The 25,195-nt window shown below is 37.3% G+C and overlaps 1 protein-coding gene across 14 annotated transcripts in view; it reads right to left on the bottom strand.

The window, feature by feature from the left end:
- Nucleotides 1-466: 466 nt before the first annotated feature.
- Nucleotides 467-25,195, bottom strand: part of PWWP2A (PWWP domain containing 2A) — a 33,112-nt gene continuing 8,383 nt past the window's right edge. For 4 of the 14 annotated variants that reach the window (XM_004285248.3, XM_033415668.2, XM_033415669.2 and 1 more), the window contains exons 2-3: nucleotides 14,003-15,697; nucleotides 467-2,689 (exon numbers count right to left, since the gene is read on the bottom strand). In XM_004285248.3, coding sequence (XP_004285296.1) covers nucleotides 14,017-15,697 — 1,681 coding nt within the window. In that variant the 3' untranslated portion in view covers nucleotides 467-2,689; nucleotides 14,003-14,016. Of the gene's footprint in view, nucleotides 2,690-5,178; nucleotides 5,299-6,608; nucleotides 6,720-7,981; nucleotides 8,131-8,356; nucleotides 8,427-14,002; nucleotides 15,698-25,195 lie in introns of those variants that run through there. The other 10 variants (XR_004479745.2, XR_007476736.1, XR_004479747.2 and 7 more) reach the window with 10 other exon arrangements.

The following is a 25,195-nucleotide window of genomic DNA, read 5'->3' as shown; positions in this document are numbered from 1 at the left end:
TCTCAACTGTCTGTCTGGTAGGTATCAAGAGGCTAATTTTTCCTGACAACTGAGTGTTTCTGGTCAAACACTTGACCTAACGTTGGATGTACTGGGCTTTTAAAGAAGTAACCATTTATCCATAAGGGCAAGGCTAATTAAAATTAGGACAAGCCCAGCAGTAGATGTTTGTTTAATTACATCCAACTCTGAATGATGGGTTATTCGTTTCCATCAGAAAAGAAAACAGTAATGTTGGTGCATAGGTTCCTAGTTAAACTATTCTCCTTTCCTCTATCCTCTATCCTCATAAAGACATCCCATTGAATCTCCCAGTGATTAAAAACTACAGGTTGTTCTCCTAAGGAAGCAGTGCTAGTTAAAACAGCTCCCTCAAGGACAAGTGGTTGAATTTTAACAATTTAAAAAATAACCTTTAAAACCTAACTAACTCCTAAAAAGTAAATGAATAGTTTTTAAATAACTAAATTTAAAAAAAAAATCAAGACTTTATTGGATAAATGTTGCACAACATTCTTTAACATTTAGGTCTCAGCATAGTTTAGGTGAGAAACAATTTTTGTCATTCAGGTCTACAAAATGAAATAGGCTTGTGAAGATTTGAAATACAGACAAAGGAAGCATGAAGCAAAGCTTAAATATTAAGCAACTAAAGCAGTGAAAGTGAAATAGCAACATGGTATGTCTAGATTTTAAATACCACCAAGTTTCATTTTTAAAAAAAATGAAAATCTGGTTTATAACAAACAAACACCACTGAGAATTGTCTTAAAAAATATTTAGATACTTAAAACCTGATCTCTCCCAGTTCTTTTGCCTTTATATTACTTCTTGGTCATTTCCGTCACTCTGCAATTAGAATTTTTGATTACACAAAATCTGCTATGACCTGGGAGTTATCTGATTCTTGAAGTGAGCCTGAAAGGTACTGCTGGGTTACATATCTGAAAGAACAAGAGGGACCCGAGCCTAAGCTCTGGGGCCAGAGAGCAGGGTGCCACTGAAGTGTGCATCATCTTTAGAACGCCCTGCTGCTACACTTCCTGAGCTTTTTCAGACTTGATCAAATGTGTAATGACTTCATGATCAATGATTTTCCGTAAAGACAATTTCAGAATGCAGTCTAGACTTTTAGTTACTTACAATGTAATTAGGATTTGCATTAACTGGCTAGAAGCAAGACTGCCTACCTTTTCTTGAGTTGTAAAACAAATCCTAGTCAGGTATAGTAAATATTCTAAAACTCACCCAGAACTTTTTGTTACTCTTGAGTGTGGGGTTAATAAGTAATTCCAAACCTATACTGTAAGATTATGCAAAGCTTGAACACTTGAGCCAAATGCTCAAGTTATGTTGCTTCAAATGCATTTTCTATTTTTCTCCTTTTTTTGTATTAAGTAATCAATATGGATTATCTTTCTGGTTTAAAAAATAAATCAGTATTGCCACTAAAAAACTTCAGGTTTATTATTAAAAGTATGGCACCATCAAATATAAAATGCCTTAAAAATGTAGTACTAACAGGTCCATCTGGTTTTCTCATTAATGTTTTCTCCATTCATTAAAAAAGAAAAATTAACGTTTTTCATAATATGTATTTTTCATAGACAAGAAGAACATTACCGTCTCCATTAATAAGAATTCATACTTTATGCATGAAAAGTTCACCATCTTTATGCGTCTGTTCCTGCTGCTTGTTCCCCAGGGTCAAGTCCCATCTGACACCTGTGAGGACTTCTTGCACTTAGAAAGAGAGGCTCTCTGTGGAGAGAGGTCAACATCAAAATTCAGATATTATCACCTTTTCTGAACTAGTTCAGAAATCAGTAAGGATAGGGAGAATAGTACAAGCCTTTCCAGCTCAGCAGAATTAAGAACTGGCTCTTAGAGTACATTTTCACTCCAAGATCAACACTAGCCTGATCCACTTTGAGTCAGAATTTGAAAGGTAAGAATGTAGTTATGAAAGTGTGCACAAAATATTAAATACTGGTGGCAAATAAATACATCTTAATATGTTCTAACAAGCAAATGTATATTTAAGATAATATAGCCCTGCTTTACTAAAGATCCAAGTTTTCTTAGTGGGTTGGGGACACTTTGCCATCCTTTTAGTAGGATGTGTTTGTTAGATAATCTTTTCTGTTTCCACTGGCATCCTGAAGGAAACATTGGCCTCGGCATTTGTGACTATTGCTGTTTCATTAGAAGAGCCATTTTAGAAATACCTTTGTTCATATCTGAGCTGATTAAACCTTGGAGAAAGCACAAAGTTTTAATATGAAAAATAATTCAGCATTTCTGTCATCATCTCATGCCTTTCAGGCGTGTCCAAACTGTACTGAGAAGAACTTCATGTTCAAAAGAAGGTACTGTCAGTGATTCTTCACACATAAAATTCAAGAGAGTTCTTTGCGTATTTCACATCACTTTTCTCCTCATCTCATGCATAATTTATTGCAATAGTTTTTTTATAAAACATTCCCCTAATACCTTTTCTTCGGTTTAATATAGCACAATTTGCAAGTGCCCCTTTATAGACTGTTGGTTTTAACCACTGCCTGCATATTTACTTCTTAGTGCAGCTTTAAAAATCTGAGTCTCCAATTTCATTCAGTCCTGATGCTCTGGTGTTCTCTGTCATTGTGGTACAGGTCCATGAAACCAGCAGCCTGCTAATGTCTTTGTGCTGAAATACAGTAAAGAAAAGGAAGAAAATGTAGTTAAGCACAAGTAATTATATAAGAAAAATGATGTCCTTGTTTAAATTAAGCCCTATATAGACTGTGGGATCACACCTGATTTTTTACTTTAAATCAGTTAAACCTGACCCGTGTAGGTTTTTTGAGAAAACAACTTACTGCCACTGTAAACCAGCAGAAGCATTCATGTTCTTTCTGAAGTATATCTGGCCAAATTCCAACACAAATAAAATGGTTTTCACCTTCACGTAATCAATCTGCACTTGAGTGTATTTTTTAAATACTTTATGAATATATGCCTAATAAAGGGAATTTTAGCTTTGTTCTTTATGCTGCCATTTCACAAGTAAGTAACAATATAAAAGTTTGCAAGTCAGCTTCGCCGCTGTGGACTATGAAACGCCAGCAGCCTTCCTCTAGCACAGTCTTAAGAAGCAAATTTATATACAAAACCAGACTATGGAAAAATCAGCTGCAGGTGACACTGTCTACATATGTGCAAGAGCACAACAGAGGGGGGTGGAGGGTGCCTCCCAGAGGTAGACACACACAGAACATCAGAAGGCATCAAGAGCACCATTTTGCTACTGGAAGAGAACTTAGGTACACTGGTTCCATTGACCAGTGTCCCTTGTTACAACAGCAAACCAAGTTATCAGCAGAGGCACTCTGCACCATACCTCCAACAAAAAGCCGGGCTCTGAGCAGAACATTTATAAAGGGCAAGGCTTATAGAAGTTACTGCTAAGTAGCATGACCAGGATGCCCAACATTACCGACCTCCCTTTGATATCAAGAAGTAGTAGAATCCCACTGAAACGCTCTACAATCCCTGGTTATGCCTCTCAAACCTGGGAGCCTAAGTACCAATAAGAGTTTGAATTCTATAAGAGGTGATCCGTGGAAAGAATAATGATTACTTTTGGTCAAATGTATTTTTAAACCAAAGATATGGTATCTTCAGTGGAATAAATAACAGACAAAACAAAAATGCAAAAAGGAAAAAAGAAAACCCACCCCCATCCTTCCCAATATTTGACTATGAAACACTTCAAAGTAGATGTATTTCTCATTCTTTGATAGAACTCTTGATCTTATGTTAACTTTCCAGTGCTGCCATATTTCATTCACTTATTGGATCAAGGCCTATAAAATAAATTTCACAGGGCATTCTATCACATTTCTTCTCAAGCAATGAAAAATTGCTTCTAGCTATAAATACCGCACACATCAAAACAACAGCGGTCCCTGCTTATTACTAAAGCAACAGAATCATTAACATGGTTTTAAAATTTGACACTGAGCTAAGAAAAGTTTTTATTTTCTAAAAGTAAGATATTATATGATCATTAATACTAATAAATTTAGACTCATATGGAAATTTGCAAGTAAACATCCCCATTTTATAAACTGAAAGAGAAGAAAAGGTAAACAGCCAGTTCCATGTACAACTCCATTTCCTTCTGCTTATGACTTTCAATATTTGGCTTCAACCTTAGTGAGGCCTATTCCAGTTGGCAGAAAAGCCAAAGATCGAAGCAGATCTTACTACTACTCCTGTTGGAGGTGCAGAAAATTGAAAATGCTGTTCCCTCAAGGGGTCACCAGGTAGCTACAACTCCTATAGAGCTAAGAGTCCAAAATACCCCAGCCTTAATCTCTGATCCAAAATGTGCCATTCTGACCCAGTTTGCAAATTATAGCTCATACACAATGATACAGTCCAATTACAGCTCTTCACTAGCTTCAAACACCAGAGTTAAATAGCCTTATTTCAAGAAAGCAAAGAAAAGATCCTAAGTTCAAAAAGCAGCACAACAAAAATCCCTAAACCCTTCCTGCCATGTAAGAGCCCCAAATAAGGATTCTGAGCATTATCTAAGGAGGTTTTAACAAATGTACTTAGATTACAACTACACCTCAGCATTATCTTTTGCCACCCTCTAAGTTTTGACATGCCTTATGTAAATGACAATGGTTTTGAGGTTGATTTAATTAAGAATATATATATGTTCATATACCGATATACATATATATTCTTTATATTAAGTAATGACTATCTGAGAAGTTAAAGTGATGAGTATAAAAGTGACAAAGAAAGACTGAGAGAGTGAAAAGATAAAGAAATCCACTAGTTGACTTTCCATGGAGACTCAGTTGCTACTTGACATAATTCTGCAATCTGACACCCAACTTCTACCACCCTATGAGAAATTCCTCTGGATTTATGGAAGCTCTCAGGAGGCCGGCTCTACCTTTTTTTTTTTTTTAAACACAACAGGTAATATTGACTGAAAGCTATTTTCACTCAATGAAAACTACCACCAACATGAGGTACACCCAGCTACCAAGGTCAGTGAAAACAAAGGAAAAAGAACTAGTGCATTCTTTTACGTCTAGCCTAATCTACTTTGGGAATGGTAAGTGATGACATGAAGCCCTCTTCACTTTGTGGCAGGGCTTAACACAGACAGACCTGCCCGTTTCACTGTTAACGTCAATGCTCCCAGTCTGAATCCACAGTGGTCTGTCAGACACTGTAAGGGAGCAGCAGCACTCGTCACTGTCTGATGTAATAGCTGCCATTTGTTGAGACCTATGGTAGAAAAAACCAAGTTAACAAAAATAGAGCATTTGAGTTCTTTTTCACCCATTTTACCAAAAAAAAAATTTAAAAATAAGACCAAAATTCAGGTGAATTTTTATAATGAATTTATTCTAGATAACTTGCTGGCTTCACATGTGAAGCTCTGGTACTAAAGGAAAAGACTTGAGGTGTGTACACACCAGTCTTGTCCAGGAGAGGGCACTCTCCAGCCCAAGTCAGTTGAGCTGCAAAATGCCTTAAGGCTCATGAAGATGTTGCCCTCCGATGCTAACTCACAATTTAATGCTCCTGACAAAAAATTTTTACTGGCCTAACACTAGCCTAGTGATGGAGTAGTCCTGACCTTCTCTGTATTCAATAAGGGCCAAAGTTGTCATCCCTATCTATATCATATCATTAATGAGCTCAAGAGACACCATTTTGAAGAATCACCAAAACTGCCTGAATCCCTCCCCTTTCTCCTTAATGCCAATGGCACCTGTGCGTACTATTCAGCACCTGAACTTAGTGAGGTAACACCTACTTGAAATAAGTTTGACAAGGTAAGCTTTCTCTTAGGCTTTCAGAACAGAGACTTCAAATACTAAGCAAATGAAGGATTACTATTTTAAGCCTTATTTTTTATTAACCTATTTGCTTGTTTCCTTACTTTCCCTACTTTAAGTACAGTATAAATAAGAAAAAACTCATCTATCATGTCAGTGTAGGCAACTGTGGGATCACTGATTTAGATAATGTCCAGTCCCTGTAATATTTTTTTAATGCTGAATCAGAAGCAGTAGCTAATCAAAACCTTAAAAAAAAAGGCTTTTCTGACACTGAAAAGGAGAAACTTTATACACCTGATCTATAAAGAAACATGATTACTTCTGAATTTTAACTCAGAGGAGAACAATTTTCTTAAATGTGGTTTAATAATGAGGTTATTTACCCTTTTGTTCATGGGAAAACTTAAATATACTATTAGCTACAATCCAACAGCTGTCACACAAGAAAACCAGAAATATGAACGCACAAAGAATTCATCTTTTGAACCTCCCCCTCCATGGGTAAAACTTAGGTTTCAACAATCATTCTAAAGAATCTCCTTTTCACTTCTAGGTAAGAGGAGAGTCAAATCAAAGAATGATCTTATTCCTGTGCATTTACCCCTCCAGTGCCCAGAAATGCCGTGTAAAATGGTAACATGCGAGACCCCAGTCCACAGAGCCTGGCCCATGAGTCTTTTGTGCTAATGTTTAAGATGAGTATCCCCTCAATGCTTTTTAGGGTCTCAAGGTTTTTCTTTAGAAACTGACCACACTTGCAGGATCCATGAGGAAGTGCCAGGAAGCCCCAGCAGTGAGGCAGTAAATGGAAGGAGACCCTCATGAAAGGCAGTGATTTCACTGGAAATTACTTGTTTTGTCCTTTAAGAGAAAGCTTACATTCAACAATGTCAACTACTCCTGGGAGGCAGCAGAGATATAAAGGGGCAAATAAGAACACGGTAAGAACCTTCAGTCTCCTTTGTAGAGTGCATGAAAGAAGGAAGTAGAGGTCACACTCTTAGAGCAAAGCCCAGAATTAAAAACTAAAGAATTAACATTACTATCTTCCTGAACACTCAATATAAATTTTCTCTTAATACAATGTAGCGTGATGCAACATGAACAACCAGGAAAAGAATAGATAGTGTCTCATTTTACAATAGACATTCTGGTTTTCCACCCTAATGCTATTTTTCTAACCAGTTATTTCGTTAGGGTTTTAGACAAACTGCACATAGTTCTTCCCAGCATACCAGGACAAACACCAAGATGTGCCACTCCCAGCCGGATTCCCTGCTAAAAACTAAATGGTGAGGGGAAATCATAGGTTTGTAATCAACAGCATCTCAAACAGGAGCCATGGGTAGAAATGACTACCCTCTGGAAAATATGGCCACAACGCACACAGATCAAGGCCTTGGAATGTGAGGTATTTCCCTCCTAGAAATGGGAAACAATCTAATCATACCAGTGGCAATAAAAGGGGATGTTCAAATTAATGTCCACTTTTTCACCATTTGGCAAGATATTAAAATAATAAAACACCAAGGTTCAGGAAAACACAGTATCTGTACAAAAAAGCTTATTTACACTACTTAAAAGCTGACAAGTACAGCTCTGTGGTTCTAATACCTTTGGAAATTCCTCCTAAGAGGAACCTCTACTCCACTGAGCCCCACCAGCTCAGATACTTCTCATGCCTTTGAAAGGATCTGGGGTGTGCTGGGCTTCTCAGATGGTTACTGATCATTAGTACGTAAGTGTCTGAATCATAATTCCTTTTCCTCATTCAGGAGTTGAAATGTCAGTGGACTTCTCCCCTCACCATATTCCCCACAACCTCCAACCCAGCTGCCCTCCGCAAATGCCTGTTGGGACTAGTCAGACCATGCCTACTTCTAGATATCTGTGGATGATCAGCATACTATGATTATTGGAATTTTCAGATAAGAATAACGTCGCTGTAACATTTTTTAAATTTATACTGCGTGTGTGTTGAAGAAAGATACTATCAAAAGCTACCAGAATGAAATTTCTATGCCACATACAGAGAGCGCTAGTTGTGGTAATGACAGCAAGTATATACGTAAGTCTTGTGCCAGGCACTGTATTGTTTTAAACATTTAAATTCTCACAATTACCTTTTGAAGAGGTACTACTTCTCTCCCCCATCTCACAGATCATGACACTGAGGTAACCTGCCTAGGATCACACAGCTTGTAAGTGGCAGATCCAAGTCAGGCTTTGCCTAGGAAATCTGGCTCAAGAGCCTGTACTTTCAACCATGTGCCTGAAAAGTGAACAAAAAATGATCCTTTGCTCAATAAAAAGACTGATACCGAGGACTATTAGTGCAAAAATGTTAACGGACACTCCAACTCACCTGCATCACTGGCAAGTTACATTCTCATAAGTATTTCTATCATTTACACTGAACAGGATGATCCTCTCACAGTTCTATTAAAAAAAAAAAAAGTCTCCCCAGGCAAGCCCAAAAAACCCCTATTATACTTTACCTGGGGGGAAAAATGTATGCCTTCCAGGACTTTTCAGTAGCTTTTAAGAGAATCTTTGTGCTGCAGAAAACTGAGTGAGGGATACTGAGGGTTACAAAATTATCTTAAATATTTAAAAAACAAGCTCTTGCTAAAACTTGATATGTGTTAAAATTACAAGTTTTTTAGTTTACATGAAAAGGAAAAAGTGTGATTATAACACAGCCTTAACACTTTGGCTATGGGGTATCTGGTATTCCTTCTAGATAACCACACTGGATAGAAAAAATTATAAGGAGGTTTCTGGCACTAAGACTTCTAAGGCAACAAAAGGTTAACTGTCACATTCTTATGATACAAGGAAAATTCCATATTTAAATAATGGCTGTGTTTTCAACTTATTTTTAACGAGATCTTACAAATATCAGGAATTTAAAGAAATATTTCATGCACTTTTAAACCAACTTTTAAGACAAGTTAATTTTAGAACTGGCCAGTTTTCAACATCAAAGTTTTATGAAATTGTTTTACAAACCAAAGTGTCTAACGGAAGAAGGCCCACAGCTTAGACCATATACTACAGCCATGTAATTTATTCAGTTGAAAATGAGAATCTGACTCAGAAATTCACTATTATGATAAATCCTGGTAACTTTTGAGTCTATTTTCTTCATTTCCTTTACATATCCCCACAACCAATCTTTAATTTATGCTAACATAGGAATCTATAAGAAAAAATTCAAGTTTGGCAATTAGTTTTTTCAGAGATTAGATACATTAAAATTTGATTCTATCCAAGATGGATTTTAAGGCATGATATAAAAATTCAGTATTTCCTACCAAAGTGTAGTATACAAGATGATCTTAGAATTTTAACAGAATTATCTACATGTCAAGGCATATTTGTTTTCCATTGGTAGTACTGACATAAAAAGTGGAAAAACGGTACACATATGAAAATATGGTAAAGAGTGTGATGGTATGTAAATAATTAAAGTTTTGGAAACTAATTTAATTAAGTCCATTACTAAAATCATTTAAATGGTTTCCATATTCACAAAATTGTTTTCATCATTAGGAGGTGATGGTTTTAACCTAAAACCTACTGTTAAAGAGTATTTAATAGGTAAATGCAGTCATACTAATTGACCTAAAAATTTTACCAAGTGGCGCAGTGGTTGAGAGTCTGCCTGCCGATGCAGGGGACATGGGTTCGTGCCCCGGTCCGGGAAGATCCCACATGCCGCGGAGCAGCTAGGCCCGTGAGCCATGGCCACTGAGCCTGCGCGTCCAGAGCCTGTGCTCCACAAAGGGAGAAGCCACAACAGTGAGAGGCCCGCATACCGCAAAAAAAAAAAAAAAAAATGGGGGGCACCATTAGCCCTGTGCAGGACTGCAGGTTGATTAGGAAGGAATGCTGGAAGCCAGGCTGCCAGAACAATACCATCCAAACTTAAAAGATTTCTATCAAAAAGCAAATTACAGATGGATGGTAGTGATGACTACACAACAACATGGATGTACTTAGTGCCACAGAACTGTACTTACGGTAAAAATGGTAAACTGTATGTTAGGTATATTTAATAATTTTTTAAATACCAAAAAAAAAAAAACCCAGCAAATTACAATTCTCTATTAATATGAAGGGAAAAAATGATTTCCACCTAAAGTCCCAAAGAAAGTAAACCGGAAAAAAACCCTGTTTGAGTCTATAAAGGTTAAATCTCTTGAGTGAAGAATAAACAAATGAGTTGAGCTGTTTCTCCTCTGATCTCAGTATCAACTATCCATGGTAAAAACACCAAGATATCCTGGAAAACTAAAAATATATAGATCACCTATATGACTTAAACTACTGAAACTTTCATTTTTTTTACTTCTATTCACTCTTTGTTGAATGGAGTACAGTAAATGTACACAAACTGTAAATACAGAATATTAAGAGCCTAGTAACTAAGTGAGAACCAGGTAAAGGTAATTAAGGCAGCTTAGCTGTTTTATTTCTCCTGGCTATTGGCAAGGCACCAGCCTCCTGTTCTATTTCTGAATTCCCTCTATCAGGCATTTTAATTGTTTTAATAGCAACCATATTAATACAATTCCAAAGCAAACACTAAATTTGTCCCAACTTAGAAACAGGGTCTTCAGAATTCTCTCTGGCAAATTCCCTGTTGGAGGCCATCACCGGATACAGATCAAAACACTGTCCTGAATTTAAACATTATCAACTTCTCTAGACATCTGCCAATCTCTTCTCTGCTACAAGTATTACCAAATGTGAACCAGTGCAGCACAAGCTATAGAAAAATTCACAACTTAAAAGGAAAAATCTAATTTTAGATCCAAATTATAGGTTTCTTAAGGTATTTCCAATTCTCAATTCAGTTATTTTATATTAAAGAATGTGTATGTATATAAAAGAATTTAAATGTGTATCTTCAACATAACCAATAGTAAGTACAACCTGCTCAAAACAGGGGTGCAACTCTATTTTTTAAATTAGAAATTCAGACCCGCTAATGAAGATATTCATTTAGCTGATTTTAGTAAGTTCCATATCCTTTGCCCACAGTCCATCTTCATATCTATATTCCTGTCTGTTGTCTTTGCTACTTAGTACCAATCTAAAATTACTATTTATAGATTTTCCCCATGAAAACCAAGTAGGGACACACCATCCAGTCCTGTAAATAGGCTTCAGACTACTGAATTCTACTTTCTTGGTCTCACTGATATCTCAGGTCTCTGGTTCCACATCTATAAAGAGTCCCTTCCAAACTTACAGAAGAGACCTTTTCTGGTCTATAAATTCTAGAAAACTGAAAGACAAAAACACTCTGATGCTTTACATTTCCAAAGATTTCTAGAAATAAAGACATCTTTAGCTTTCACAGCTCTTACTTCCCTTAGTTTCTCCCCCTTGCTAATCCTATTCTAATCACTTTTCTTAGACCACTAGAGATCTGGCCTAAGCCTAGTTTTCTCTCTGCAAGGGGGAAAACAAATACCCATTTGGTTGTCTCCATATAAAGAGTTCAGTGTCTCCTTTTTTGTTGTTGTTAAAGAGAAATGTAAGAGAAAAATGGCTACAATTACCCAATTCAACTCTATCTCCATCTACAGTGGATACTGGACAAATATATCTTAGCTGCTTAAGAAATTTGTTTGAAAACACTGTTTAGTATGCAGCTATTGGTTTAGTGTTTAGAACACACAGTACATCTTTAAGATTACAGAAATTCTTTCAAACTTGTTTCCCTATAGAAACTTCAGATGAAATATGCCAGACTGCTGGTTTAAAACAGAGGGATTATTTGGCATAATAATAAGAGATCATGCACATTTGTGATTATGCTTCAACCTTTTCTTCAAAGGTATGGACTATATCAAATTGTTACTTTTATACTCAACAATCATGATTTTATCTTTTTCTTTCTTCTTTTTCTCCATGGCTTCTGAAACAAATCAAATTTAGTTTATCCCACAAGAGCACATCTGCCCAAGCACTTAACTACATCAGAAGTATCCACTGTCAAAACCATTTCTATGTTAGGATAAAACTCACCTGGATCATTACCCAAAGCCTTAGAATTACATAACTTAGGTGACTCTTTGCTTTGCCTGGTTTAAATCTTCCTGAACCTTAGATTTCAAACTTTCGAAAATATCTGCATGAACAAATTCACTAATCTGAAACAAGTTCTCTGAAAATCTTTTAAGATACTTCCTTAAAACCCCTCAATCACACTATGAACTTCTTTCAACCTGTTATAATCAAAGAATTTTTAAAATACTATATTTCTGTTTGCAGGAAAGAATATGTTCTATTCAAGTGAAACATTTTTTTTTAATTGTGTGTTTATTATAATCAAAAAGCATTGACTGAGTTCCCCAGAAGAAATTCCACTTGCTTTTGCAGAAATTGGTACATTACCTTAAGGAAGCTGACCGAAGACTACTGATTTTCAATCTCCATTAATCTTTTCATAATTAATTCCATAGTAACTAAGATATTTCAACTGCATTACTTAGAAATCCATAAAAAGTTGCTCTCTTTAAAAGTTCCAAGTTTCCAAAAGTGTCAAACTGACATTGTATCACATTTAAAAGCTAAGTTGGAGCCTAAAATATGAAAGCAACTTAAAAAATCTTGGGACAAACTTGCCTCCACAGGCAATCAATCAGATTTTTCACTAACAATACAAAGCTAAAAATGGAAAATAAGAAATCAAATCTTAGGGACAGATGGACCATGTAGAAAAATAGTGAGCTAAGTTACAAGCCCCAAAAACAATGATACCTGAGGCAGAAGATAAAGCAGAAAAGAGACTGATTTTAATTACACAAATGTAAAAAAAGAAAAAAAAGAAAAAGAAGCATGTGATGAGATATTAAAGCTAAAAATGAAATAATTAAAATCCATACACTTATATGAGAAATTGGCTGCAGGAGGGTCTCAAGTCTAGAAGTATATCAGACCTCTATACTACAAAACCTCATTTTAAGAATATATTGATTAGTCACTTATTTGAATTTTATCATGCTCAGATTATATATTCCCTGATAGGGCAAATAGGAAAATAAGTGATTTTTTTCATCTCCTCTATACACTATTACAAAGAATAATTTTCTACCATCTTGAAATTTTTCAAAGCTTTTTGAGAAACACACACAAATAATTTGGATTTAGTCGATTTTATTTACAGCTTGTTTTTTTTTACATTTCAGAGCATTACACAATTACATTTTCTCATTTTCTGACCTGCAAACAGATACCTTAAATGGAAATATTTTTTAAAAATTATCAAACTAGGTACATCCAAAATGCAACAATTACATATATGACAATTAATTCACAAAGTGTAATTTACCAGGACGTATCCTAAGAATTTAGGAAGAGCCAGTCAGGAGAAATCTGACCAAATTTAGCAATCACCTATTTACATATCCAAAGACAAACCTATCTAACGTCCCAAACCAGAAGTCTGAAAGTTTTTGTTAAGTCCCCACTGGACAAGAGAGAGAGCGATGATTCAGACCTAGCCAGCCTTGACAGTCTTAATCCCAAATACTGGGCTATTTCCCCAGCGTGCAATTCAACAGCAAGCATCTCAGTTTGTCAAACATCTTACATATCAAACTCCCATGCCATTATGCACATAGAAAGGCTAAGTGTTCATTAATTAAAAAACAAGTAGTCATTAAATATCCTCACTATTCCCCCTAGCGCACCCGCCCTTACTATGATCCCAGATATGCAACCTGTGTCACATAGTGACAGGCTTTATTTCATACATGTATGTATCTATGCGTACACACACACATATATTTACATGTGTGTATATACGTATACACATACACACAGTACTAGGTACAAATGGCAATTAACAGTCCCTGCAAAAATTCATTTTCAGTTGAGGCTATGGCTCCTATGCCTTGGGGTGGTTTTAGACTTCAAAACTGAAAAATACTAAAATCTCACTTCCTTAAGACAAAATTTGATTGCTTGTTCAGTTTAAGCTTCTCAGTCTAAAAATGGCTGTAAGGTTAAGTATAAAAAAGCAGCCAACTGAGTGCAAGTTCTCTCCCCAATTTGGCCAAGCTATCTCGTAGTTACCCCTAACTAGACTAGAAAATCTGTGGCACCTTCCAAAGGTTCTTGCCTACCTTACTGTCCATGTTCACGTTTCAAACTGTGTCAACAGAGCCCGCACTTCAGGGGTCAGCTGTTGGGCAGCCTTAGCTGCCTCTGTGATAGCCTTGCGATACAGGCCCTTTCTCTTCTTATTAAAGCGTGACTGGAAGTTTTCTAAAAAGGGGGAGAGTTGCGAAAGAGCCAGGAAAGATGTTGTTGGAGACCCGAACCATGAAATACGGGCCTCCTGTCGGACTAAAAGGCCGTTATCTTTCCGGCTCACAGTTATAGTAAGAATACGGGCTGGCCACCAGGGGAAGCCATATATCTTGGCCCAAACAATGTCCCCTACACATATGGTCCTGCCGTCTGGTGTGACGCACTTAGAGACGTTTTTGGAAAAGACTTTCATTTTCAAGGAATTACTGAGCTTTTTCTCTTCCTTTGAAGAGGAGGAAGTAGAGGATGTGGAAGGTGCATGCATACAGCCTGGAGGAAAATCAAAGCTTTCAGAAGAACTACACTCAGAGTTGGAGGATTTCAAATCATCTGTGCTATCAATGCTACACACTGAAGCACTGGAAGAGTCAGACTTCTTTTGATTTAGGGTCATGTAAACAGAGACATTGCTTTTGCTGCCCTTTTTGCCCAGTGTCTGTGGTTCATCCTGCTCACCAGGCACAAGCACTTCAGTTGTGTCCTGAACCTCACTGCTGGCCTCTTCAGGGCCTTTGGAGGGACTCTGATTTTCTGAAGGGGCCTCACCTGCTGAGCGGGTAGAGGTGCAGCGGGACTGGGGCTTTGGTGCCATCTTGCCGCTCCGCATTTTCTCCAGTCCTGTCTTCAGAGAAGAGTCATTTTCTTCATTCCTGTACCTCTGTGGTTTTAAACGAACCCGGGGTGGAAGGGAACCTGAGCTAGGATTCTGGTATCGACGTGTGAAATGGACTTTTGAATGTGCATTTTTGGAAGTAGAGGTTTCATTTTGCTTCTTCTGTGCCTTTTCTTTGGCAATTTTCAGCACTTCCCGAGCTTTTGCATGATCCATGTTCTTATTCTGGAGCACTTTTTTAGTACTTAACTGAGCTTTTGATGTATTTGCCTGAGCAGAAACTTTGACTACTCTGCCTCTGCTGTGAGCAATATTTGAAACCTTAACCACAGCATTTCTTTTCTGGCTTTCATTTTGGTTTTTCCCATCCACCTTATGGTCAGTTTTCAGTTTTTTGTTCACAGTAGTTACACTTTCATTTCTCCGTTTTTTATCTTCATATTTAGAAGAGTCACTTGCACTACTACCTTTTCTAATTTCTTTTTTTCCAGCAACGACACTGTTTTTACACTTGTCACACAAGACTTGTCTGGGTCGTAGTTTAATAGCATTCATTATTGAAGTAGGTTCTTCCCTGTACATTTTTCGTTTGGGTCGCTTAATTTTCCGAGGAGGTGGCTGAGGTATTGATTGGTTATATGTGTCCCTGATAAACAAAGGGGGAGGATAAGGTGCTCCTTCATGGAAGAGAGGTGGTGGTTTGCAAGTCCACAGGCTTTCGGCCAAGCTCAGCTCAGGAGGCGGGACAGGAGGAGGGTCTTCGGGAACAGCACCATTCACGTCACGCTTGACATCTGTCCCTTGGAATGTATTATTTTGGAGCTGCATGGCTTCAGGTTTATCCTTATATTCCCTTTTGGGAAATACTGTCACAGGGATCCCATGGGGCCCAAACCTTTGAAAGAAATGAAAGGAGAAAAGAAGCCATTAAGTTAGTATCTATAATTCAGTTTCTTGAAACACCACCTAATGTTTATTTATATGACCTTTCCTGAAAACTATTTCACTTTAAAAAACAAAACCAAAAACCTAAAGACAACCTCCCCGAGTGCTAAAGCCCTCCATTTTTGGGGGGCTTACATTTTAGGTCTACACTCAAAAAGAAATACTCAATAGTTGCTCTAAGCAATGCCATAATAGCTGATGTTATTTAAAATAGATCTTTCCAGTCTTGAATCAGTAAGGATGTTCTATCAGATAGCTTAATAGTTAATATCATTTGATATAATGTTCGCTCAACTATAGACAACATGTCTAGTAAATGCAACTATAAATTTGTAACATACGTATCTTCCTCTGGTTATAATGGCTTTCAAAAGCTTCACAAAACAAATATAGCCGTAACTACCCCAAAATATTGAATCAGTAAAATTCCAACTCAACTTTATTGTTTAAACACTGTAAAGATTCAAAGGCATTTGCTTCTCTACTGTTCTACCCTAACTCTTAAGGCCTTCATCCAACCCAGCCACCCCCCCAAGAAAAAAACCACAAAAATACTAGAAATTCAGATACTCAAATAACCTCAAAAGCAGACAGTTATAAGGCTATAGCTTTCTAGCTTTTTAAAATCACATCATACATTAAGAAATATTTTCACATTGCAATCCAATAAAATGTTTATGCATGTATACATGCATGCACATAAATACACACACTTAAGCAAAAGTTTCATTAAATACTTGACCTTATATTATGTGATACATAATTATATTTTTTTTCTACTCTGGTCTATTTTCATTTGTTTTGATGCTAGTCAGATGCATTAAATGGATTTCAAAACTCCCTTACAGGTCCAGACCCAGTTTGCAAAGCACTGGTATAGAACACAAATCTCTACAATTATCAGTTTCTAATAAAACAGGGGTCAAATAACCTTGTTTCTCCTGTAGACTTAGAAATAACTGTCGTTTAATCTGCCTGGGCTAAACATCAAGAACCCTTAAATCTAAACTTGCTATACTCAGATTCCTGCATATAAAAATAAAATCAGACTACCAAATGATTTCATCATGTACATGCTAACATGCTAATTTTAGGCACTCACTGAGTCAAACAGTACTGAACACAATACAATTCTAACACCAATCCTCTAAAGCAGAGGTGCTTAGAACCTAAGGACTGGCTTCAAGTAGTCGGGTAGAACCCCTGACATTATTAGATGCAAATGTTTTGTAAAGTTCTCTTTTTCTGGACAATGAGTCTTGGTTCTCAGAGTCTCTAAAATGTCTTTACGTCCCCAAAAAGGTACAGAATTCTTTGTTGGAAAGAAATCTTGAGATTAAGTTCTTAGGGCTGCAGATACACCTAAACTTGGTTAGGGATATAGGAAGAGCCAACACCAGGATATCTGGTTCCAACACCTAAATGGTTTTTTTCTTTAAGTCTTGTTAGCTCGGCTACCACAAACCAACAACTTTTAGCAAATACAAACCACAAAGGAAGAGGAAAGCCTTTTTACCTGGAGTGGGACAAGTTTGGGTCTGGGCTAATCCACAAAGGAAGGACACATTCCTCACTATACCAAACTTTGCAAAAAGTAGCTTTCAATTCAACTATACTTCAATTAAAAATAAATAAATAAATAAATAGCTTTCTATTCTAGCATCGTATTTCGTACCCAAGTGTTTGCTTCCTGACTACTTAACTGCAAGGCACTTTGAGCATCTGGCCTTAGCTTATATGGAGGTGCTCAACAACCACTTTTTCAAGGTGACAGGAAGACAAAGGTTATTCTTGTGTTTTCATCTAGAGCTACATAAAACAATATAACTTATGAGATGAGACCACTATTTGTATTAACAATAAAATTTTCTAACTTGTATAAGAAGCCATCATTTTGTCCCATTACACTTTCACTTGTTTCCATAACTGAGATAATAAATTTCCTCCTCTTATTAGGAATAACTAAACCTCGAGCATCTTAAAGGTTTTTTTACCAACTTTGTATCCTGAAGCAGTACTAAACCTCTCTAAATTCAGTTTTTGCATATGTAAAAGGGAGTAACACTATTTCCTACCTTAGAGAATTCAGGGGAGGATTAATAGGTCAACAAATGTTAGCCATTTTTCTTGGCTAAACTTTATTTAATTTACTTCATTTAAGTAATATGATCTTACTTTCAACTAATAATTTACCAGAGCTTGGGATCCTTTCTATAACTCTAATTCATTATCTCAATGTGAGGATGATCCAGCCAATTACTTTAAAGCTGTTTATATCAAATAAGCTGTGAAATCTGATACGTCTACCTTCATGGAGTTTAATAAGAACATTAATATCACTTCTGGGTTTTTCTTCTTCCTTGCCTTTCCTTCTTAAGAATATAAAATACAAGGATTAAATGTTTTTAATAACATAGGGAGGCACTTAACTGTGTAATGATGAATGCAAACTGCAGGCACCAAAAGAAAAAGGGAAAATAAAAAGACTGGTAATTGTGGGTAGTGGATTGGCAAAAGCAGAAAAAAAATTTTTTTTAATTCATTTTTAACATCTTTATTGGAATATAATTGCTTTACAATGTTGTGTTAGTTTCTGCTGTATACCAAAGTGAATCAGCTATACATATACATATATCCCCATATCCCCTCCCTCTTGCATCTCCCTCCCACTCTCCCTATCCCACCCCTCTAAGGTGGTCACAAAGCACCGAGCTGTGATCTCCCTGTGCTATGTGGCTGCTTCCCACTAGCTATCTATTTTACATTTGGTAGTGTATATATGTCGATGCTACTATCACTTCGCCCCAGCTTCCCCCTCCCCACCATGTCCTCAAGTCCATTCTCTGTGTCTACGTCTTTATTCCTGCCCTGCCACTAGGTTCATCAGTACCCTTTTTTTTTTTTTAAGATTCCATGTATATGTGTTAGCATACGGTATTCGTTTTTCTGACTTACTTCACTCTGTATGACAGACTCTAGGTAGAAAAATATTTTTAACTAATAATAAAACTTCCTCAAAGACCAGAAGGATAAATTATTGTAAGAGGAAAAGGGAAATCAGTGTCCCACTCCATCTTAGTAATCATTCTGTTTCCCTTCCATGGAAAACATTTAATACCATGGCCATGTTTTCAAACTGACTGTGGAGAGGTTGGTTGCGAAATCCAATTTCATGGGTCACAGCTATGATTTAAATTAAAAAACAGTGTAAGTATATGTAACTGCAATGAATCTGTTTCATGTATCTATGTATATACAGGAGTCTACAGATAAAATATATCTGTAACTATGCTCAAAAGTTTGAAAGCCACTGACTTATGAAACTATTACCTTAATAAGAATATAAAGTAGCAACAAAATTATGGTCTCCTAAAACCCCTAAAATCTAATTTCTCAAATATAGTCGGGGAAATCTGCAACACAACAACACTCGGTGATGTTTGAAAATGGAGATTCTTAAGCCCTGCCCCAAGACTGAATGGTAAGACTCTCCTAGGGTGGAACCCAGGATCTAAATTTTTAGCAAGCATGTCTGCTTTAGCTTTTTCTAAGGTGAAGATATTTATGTCCCATATGAATGCTCACCAAAGAGTGACCTCAGCAGAGGAAGAATTTAATGATCAGTGGAGATGTGCAAAGCTGACTAGTGTCCCTTGCTTGAGCTTTTCCTAAAAGAACTTTTTACAAATACTCCATGAGTTGAGTAGTAAGACTCAAACTATCTCTGCTCCTTCCCCTCCCCTTCTTTGTGCAGCATGAGTGTATTTATTAATGTATTAGTGACTCATTCTAACCCTTACCCATTTACAACTTTTTGTACCCAAAATTCTAAAGGGAAATTACTCAGGTATTATGGCTTAATTTAAAATAGCTTTTTGGGAAAACTAGGTAAAATATATAAGAGACCTCTCGGCACTATTTTTGCAAATTCCTGTGAATCTATAAAAAGTTTTAAAACTAGCTATCATCTTAATAATTTAGGAGTAGTGAGTGTCAAAATTCTGAGGAGGGAGAATACTGGGGCTTCCTAGTTATTTTTGTGTCAAAGCAAGAGAAAATCACTGTGAAAAAGAATCTTCAGCGGGCTTCCCTGGTGGCACAGTGGTTGAGAGTCCGCCTGCCGATGCAGGGGACACAGGTTCGTGCCCCGGTCCGGGAAGATCCCACATGCCGCGGAGCGGCTGGGCCCATGAGCCATGGCCGCTGAGCCTGCGTGTCCAGAGCCTGTGCTCCGCAACGGGAGAGGCCGCAACAGTGAGAGGCCCGCGTACCGCAAAAAAAAAAAGAAAAAAGAATCTTCAGCTAATGTAAATGGGAAACAAATGCTCAGAAAAAAAGTTCAGGCGTGTTAGTTGAGACAGGCCCCAGTGTTCTTTCTGGACCAAACCTCCCTCCAATAAATATATCAAGGAAAGACAAAAAGAAAGCTTTCCCTCTCTTTAATTCTTTTCTCTTAAAGAAGCTACAGTAGGAAAAAATTACATGCAACTAACTCATTTAAAAAAAATCTAGATGTATTTCATTTCAAGCAGATGTTTTCAGAAACTACCTCCCTCCTTAAATTAGCAACAGGTTCAATCATAAAGGAGGGAAAACTGTGAAGCAAGCTTATCCTGTTTCACATTGCATCTCTGCAAGATTGGTTATTATGGCAGAGTTTAATCTCAGGACAAATGAAATTAGTTCACAATAGAAAATTTTACAAAATAAAATGTATATCTACGCCTCAAAAAATTAAAAATACAAGCCAGCACATCCACTTCTGGGTATATAGCCAAAATAATTGAGAAAAAAGGATCTCAAAGAGATATCTGCACACCCATGTACACAGTAGCATTCACCATAGCCAAAACGTAGAAACAGCCCAAATGCCTCTTAAAAGACAAATGGATAAACAAAATGTGGTACATACATACAATGCAACACTATTCAGCCTTCAAAAAGAAATCCTGTCACATGCTACAACATGTATGAACCTTGAAAATATTATGCTAAGTGAAATAAGTCCATCACAAAAAGATAGTGTATGATTCCACTTATATAAGATATCTGAAGTAGTCAAATTTATAGAAAGAAAAAGTAGAATGGTTGCCGGGGACTTGGGGGAGAGAAAAATCAGGAGTTGTTTAAGGGGTATAGAGTTTTAGCTCTGCAAGATAAAAAGTTCTGGAGATCTGCTTCACAACAATGCAAATGTACTTAACACTGCTGAACCATATACACTTAAAAATGATTAAAATGGGCTTCCCTGGTGGCGCAGTGGTTGAGAGTCCGCCTGCTGATGCAGGGGACACGGGCTCGTGCCCCGGTCTGGGAAGATCCCACATGCCACCCCACATGCCACGGAGCGGCTAGGCCCGTGAGCCATGGCCGCTGAGCCTGTGCATCCAGAGCCTGTGCTCCGTGATGGGAGAGGCCACAACAGTGAGAGGCCCGCGTACCGCGCAAAAAAAAAAAAAAAAAAAAGATTAAAATGGTATATTTTATATTTTTTACCACAATTAAAAATGTTTTTAATTGTCTATCTACCTAATGAAGAGGGGCAAGTTTGACGAGAAGCAGTGTATTTCCATGATAGTAAAGGAATTATTAGTCCAGGGGAAATAGTAATTACACTGGAATAACAGGACAACACCCTGACGTGAGGAAGGACTCAAGTGAACATTCACCAATGAGGGCACATGAAGATCACATGCCCACAGATATGGTGCCCTGAGCACACAACATTGTGTGTATAACCTGAGCCTCTCCTAAGCAAGTATCAGACAACCCTAAATTGAGAAAGAGTCCCCATTACATATATTCTATATTATATTGCAACTAAATGCCATAATACATGATCTTTTACTGGACGAAAAAAGTTTTAAAGGACATTTCTGAGAAAATTGACAGAGTAATGAAATATGGGCTACAAAACAGATAAAAGTTCTCTTATCAATGTTTCCTGAATTTGAAAACTATATTGTGGTTATGTACGAGAATATCTTTCATCCTGGGAAATAAATACTCAAGTAAAATCAGTGCATCTAGATAAAGAGTTTGAGTTCTCTGCTTTGAAATTATTTCAAAATAAAGTTTAAAAATTATTTTTAAAAGTATAACCTTAAATTTAGTTACACCTCAGTTCCATCAAAACTTTCAAGGAGGGACTTCTCTGGCGGTCCAGTGGTTAAGACTCCGGGCATCTATTGCAGGGAGCACGGGTTTGATCCCTGGTTGGGGAACTAAGATCCCACATGCTGTGGCATGGCCAAGAAAAAAAAAAAACTTTCAAGCAAAGAAAGTATATAAAAAAGATTTGTTCTACTTAAGCATAAATGCCAGCAAACTCACCTGAAGTACCACTAAGCGCAAAATCTATTCAAATACAAGTATGCTAATTAGTCACATAGTATAAAACTAGGTCCCAACCCTAGGACCTAACTGCAGTAGGTGAGACCACCAGTCACTGCCAAAAGAGGCTATAGACTAGAGGGAAAGAAAGCACTGAGGATTAGTGATTAGGCAATGAGCTTTGCAGGAAACTGACTACACCTGGAAGGGTCCAAGCACATTAAGCAAAACAGTAGAGGCAGAGTGGTTGCCCATTTCTGAATGTTGGTAACCAACTTAAGTTAGTTTAAAAAAGTGAAACACTGAGGTGCAGAAAAGCCAACAGGTGAAAAGATGCAGCGTAGGAATTACCAGTCAGCAAACAGCCCCCCTCCATAGGAGACAGGTAAGGATTCAGAGACTTAAACAAGCAATAAAATACACATAACCATCTGGTGGAAAAAGAGGGCATGTTGGTGAGTGTATTAAGGGAGGGTTAGGTAAGAGTGTGATGGATGAAGAATACTAGTCTCAAAAATAAATAAATAATGGTTCTGAGGAACCTAGGGGCAGGACAGGAGTAAAGAGGCAGACTTAGAGAATGGACTTGAGGATACAGGGAGGGGGAAGGGTAAGCTGGGACTAAGTGAGAGAGTGGCATGGACATATATACACTACCAAATGTAAAATAGATAGCTAGTGGGAAGCAGTCGCATAGCACAGGGAGATCAGCTCTGTGGTTTGTGAGGATAGGGAGGGCGGGAGAGAAGGAGACGCAAGAGGGAGGGGATATGGGGATATATGTATAGCTGATTCACTTAGTTATAAAGCAGAAACTAACACACCATTGTAAAGCAATTATACTCCAATAAAGATGTTTAAAAAAAATACTAGTCTCTTAAAAAGACAAGACCAGTGAAGGCTTCTGATTAAATATAGTGATGGGACCAAAAGTGTACATCACTTTGTTAAAAAGTTTAGCTGTACTAGTCTGTTTCCACCATTTAATAAGTACAAAGAACACAAAAACATCTTCCTTTCCCTAACTTTGAAGTATGTCATTCTCAAATGTGAGCCCTTCTCAATTATGGTTTTTTTAATTTTTATTTATTTGGATGCATCGAGTATTAGGTGGCTCGTGGGATCTTTCGTTGTGGCACGAGGGCTTCTCTCTAATTGTGGCGTGCAGGCTCCAGAGCACACAGGCTCAGTAGTTGGTGACCGGCAGGCTCTAGAGCGTGCGGGGCTTAGTTCGTGCTTAGTTCGTTCGCAGGCTTAAGTTCATGCGAGGGCTTAGTTGCCCTGCGGCAATGTGGGATCTTAGTTCCCCGACCAGGTATCGAACCCTAGTCCCCTCCATTGGAAGTCGGATTCTTAACCACTGGACCACCAGGGAAGTCCCTCAATTATGATTTAGAAGCATGTAAGAAGCAGAGAGACTGTAAGGACTAAATTTCCCTAATGAGACTATAACTTTCTCTTCATGACAAAGCCCATAATTTCCTCATAAGCCACCTGCCCCAAGGGGTATTGGGAAGAAAAGATTGAGACACATCCCCTACCATCCATCACAAAACTCCTAGTTATCTCATTCTCTCGTAAAATATGTCATCCTTCCTTATTAAAAGGGGAAAGTCATACTTCACCAGTATTACCTGAAGCTTCCACAGACTTCTTCAAGGTATTTTGAAGATGCAGATTATACTGTAGGCCACAATACATTTAGGTTGAGTGGCTATTCAAGCAAACCCATTTAAGTGACTATAATAGCTGCTGTCATCTTAGTGCTGCCACTTAGTAGCTACTTCATAGAAGTATTATTAGCTAACAACTATATAGCATTTACTATGTGCCAGGCACTATTCTAAATACGTACTTATTTGCATCAGTTGATTTAATCATCACAATTTATAGCTGATGAAACTAAAGCACAGAATGTAGTGGCCTTCCCAAGATCACACAGCTAGTGAGCAGTAGAGCCAGGACATGAACCCAGGCAGTCGGCCCAGTCAGGTTCTTAACCACTACTACTACTATTACTGCTTCCCTCACGTCAAGTTACTTAACGCCCTTCCCTCCACCTCCACGCCCCACTAAGGAAGTGGAGGAGCTGACAGGTACACATACTCTTTTCTGAACCCCATGGAGGTGAACAGGCTTCAGAATTCAGAATTTTCCCAGTTTTCAAAAGATAATAAGCACCCTATCATCAAGCATATTACTATTTCAGCAGTAAAATGAAATGAAAGAACATTCACGCTAAATGGGATAAATACATACAATATGCTCACATAATTTCAGTCAGGTTAGGGTCTGCCACCAAAAAATTAACAGGAAGTTCAGTTTTCAGAGCTTTTTGGATATTGGAATTGCAGTTAAGTAACTTGACAGAATTGTCAAGATTAACTTCAAGATTAATTAATATACATAATTGCTTACCATACAGCCTAGTACACAGTAAGCAGGCATGATACATGGTAATTATTATTAGAGTAAAATTAAAACATACTCAACTTTGTTAACTAAGTGAATGGATGGTGTTTTTAATTAAAAGCCCCAAGTATTACAAGGGCAATCTGCAGGGACTGTGGGTACCCAAATGGGTGAGGAGGGAGGGAGGATGACTTTATCAACATACAAACAAAACATCCACCAATTATGAACAAGAATGCCAGGAAGTATCTTTTAAAATTAACTGAGGGTGGGCTGCATAAAAGTCTTAAAAGAACATCTCTGTAACCATAAGAATTTACTCAATCTTTTAAAAAGTCTATGCAATCCCCTTTTACAAATATAGCTTTGCTTTTGGAGGGAGGGAAAAAAGAAGTTAAACCTGAATAATTCAGATTTTAAGCTCCCACTCACGTACCTTCAAACAATCCTCTAAAAACAACTTACCTGGATATTTTGGAAATAAAGATGGAAACAACTATAGAGAAAACACTGACGCTTCAGCCTTTTTAAAAGCAAAAATAGTCACAACATCTGTATGGTACTCATACTATTTAACTCCCTAACAGTAAATTCTTCTTTTAAAATAACCATCCAAGAAAATGATAATGACCACAAAGTGGCAAAATACTTTTAAGAGCAGACAGATGTTGACTTCACTTTTGTACAACATCACTTAGAGAAA

The sequence above is a fragment of the Orcinus orca genome, chromosome 3 (genome assembly GCF_937001465.1).
Source record: "Orcinus orca chromosome 3, mOrcOrc1.1, whole genome shotgun sequence".
NCBI lineage: Eukaryota > Metazoa > Chordata > Mammalia > Artiodactyla > Delphinidae > Orcinus > Orcinus orca.
This window is presented reverse-complemented; position numbering and strand designations above follow the sequence as displayed.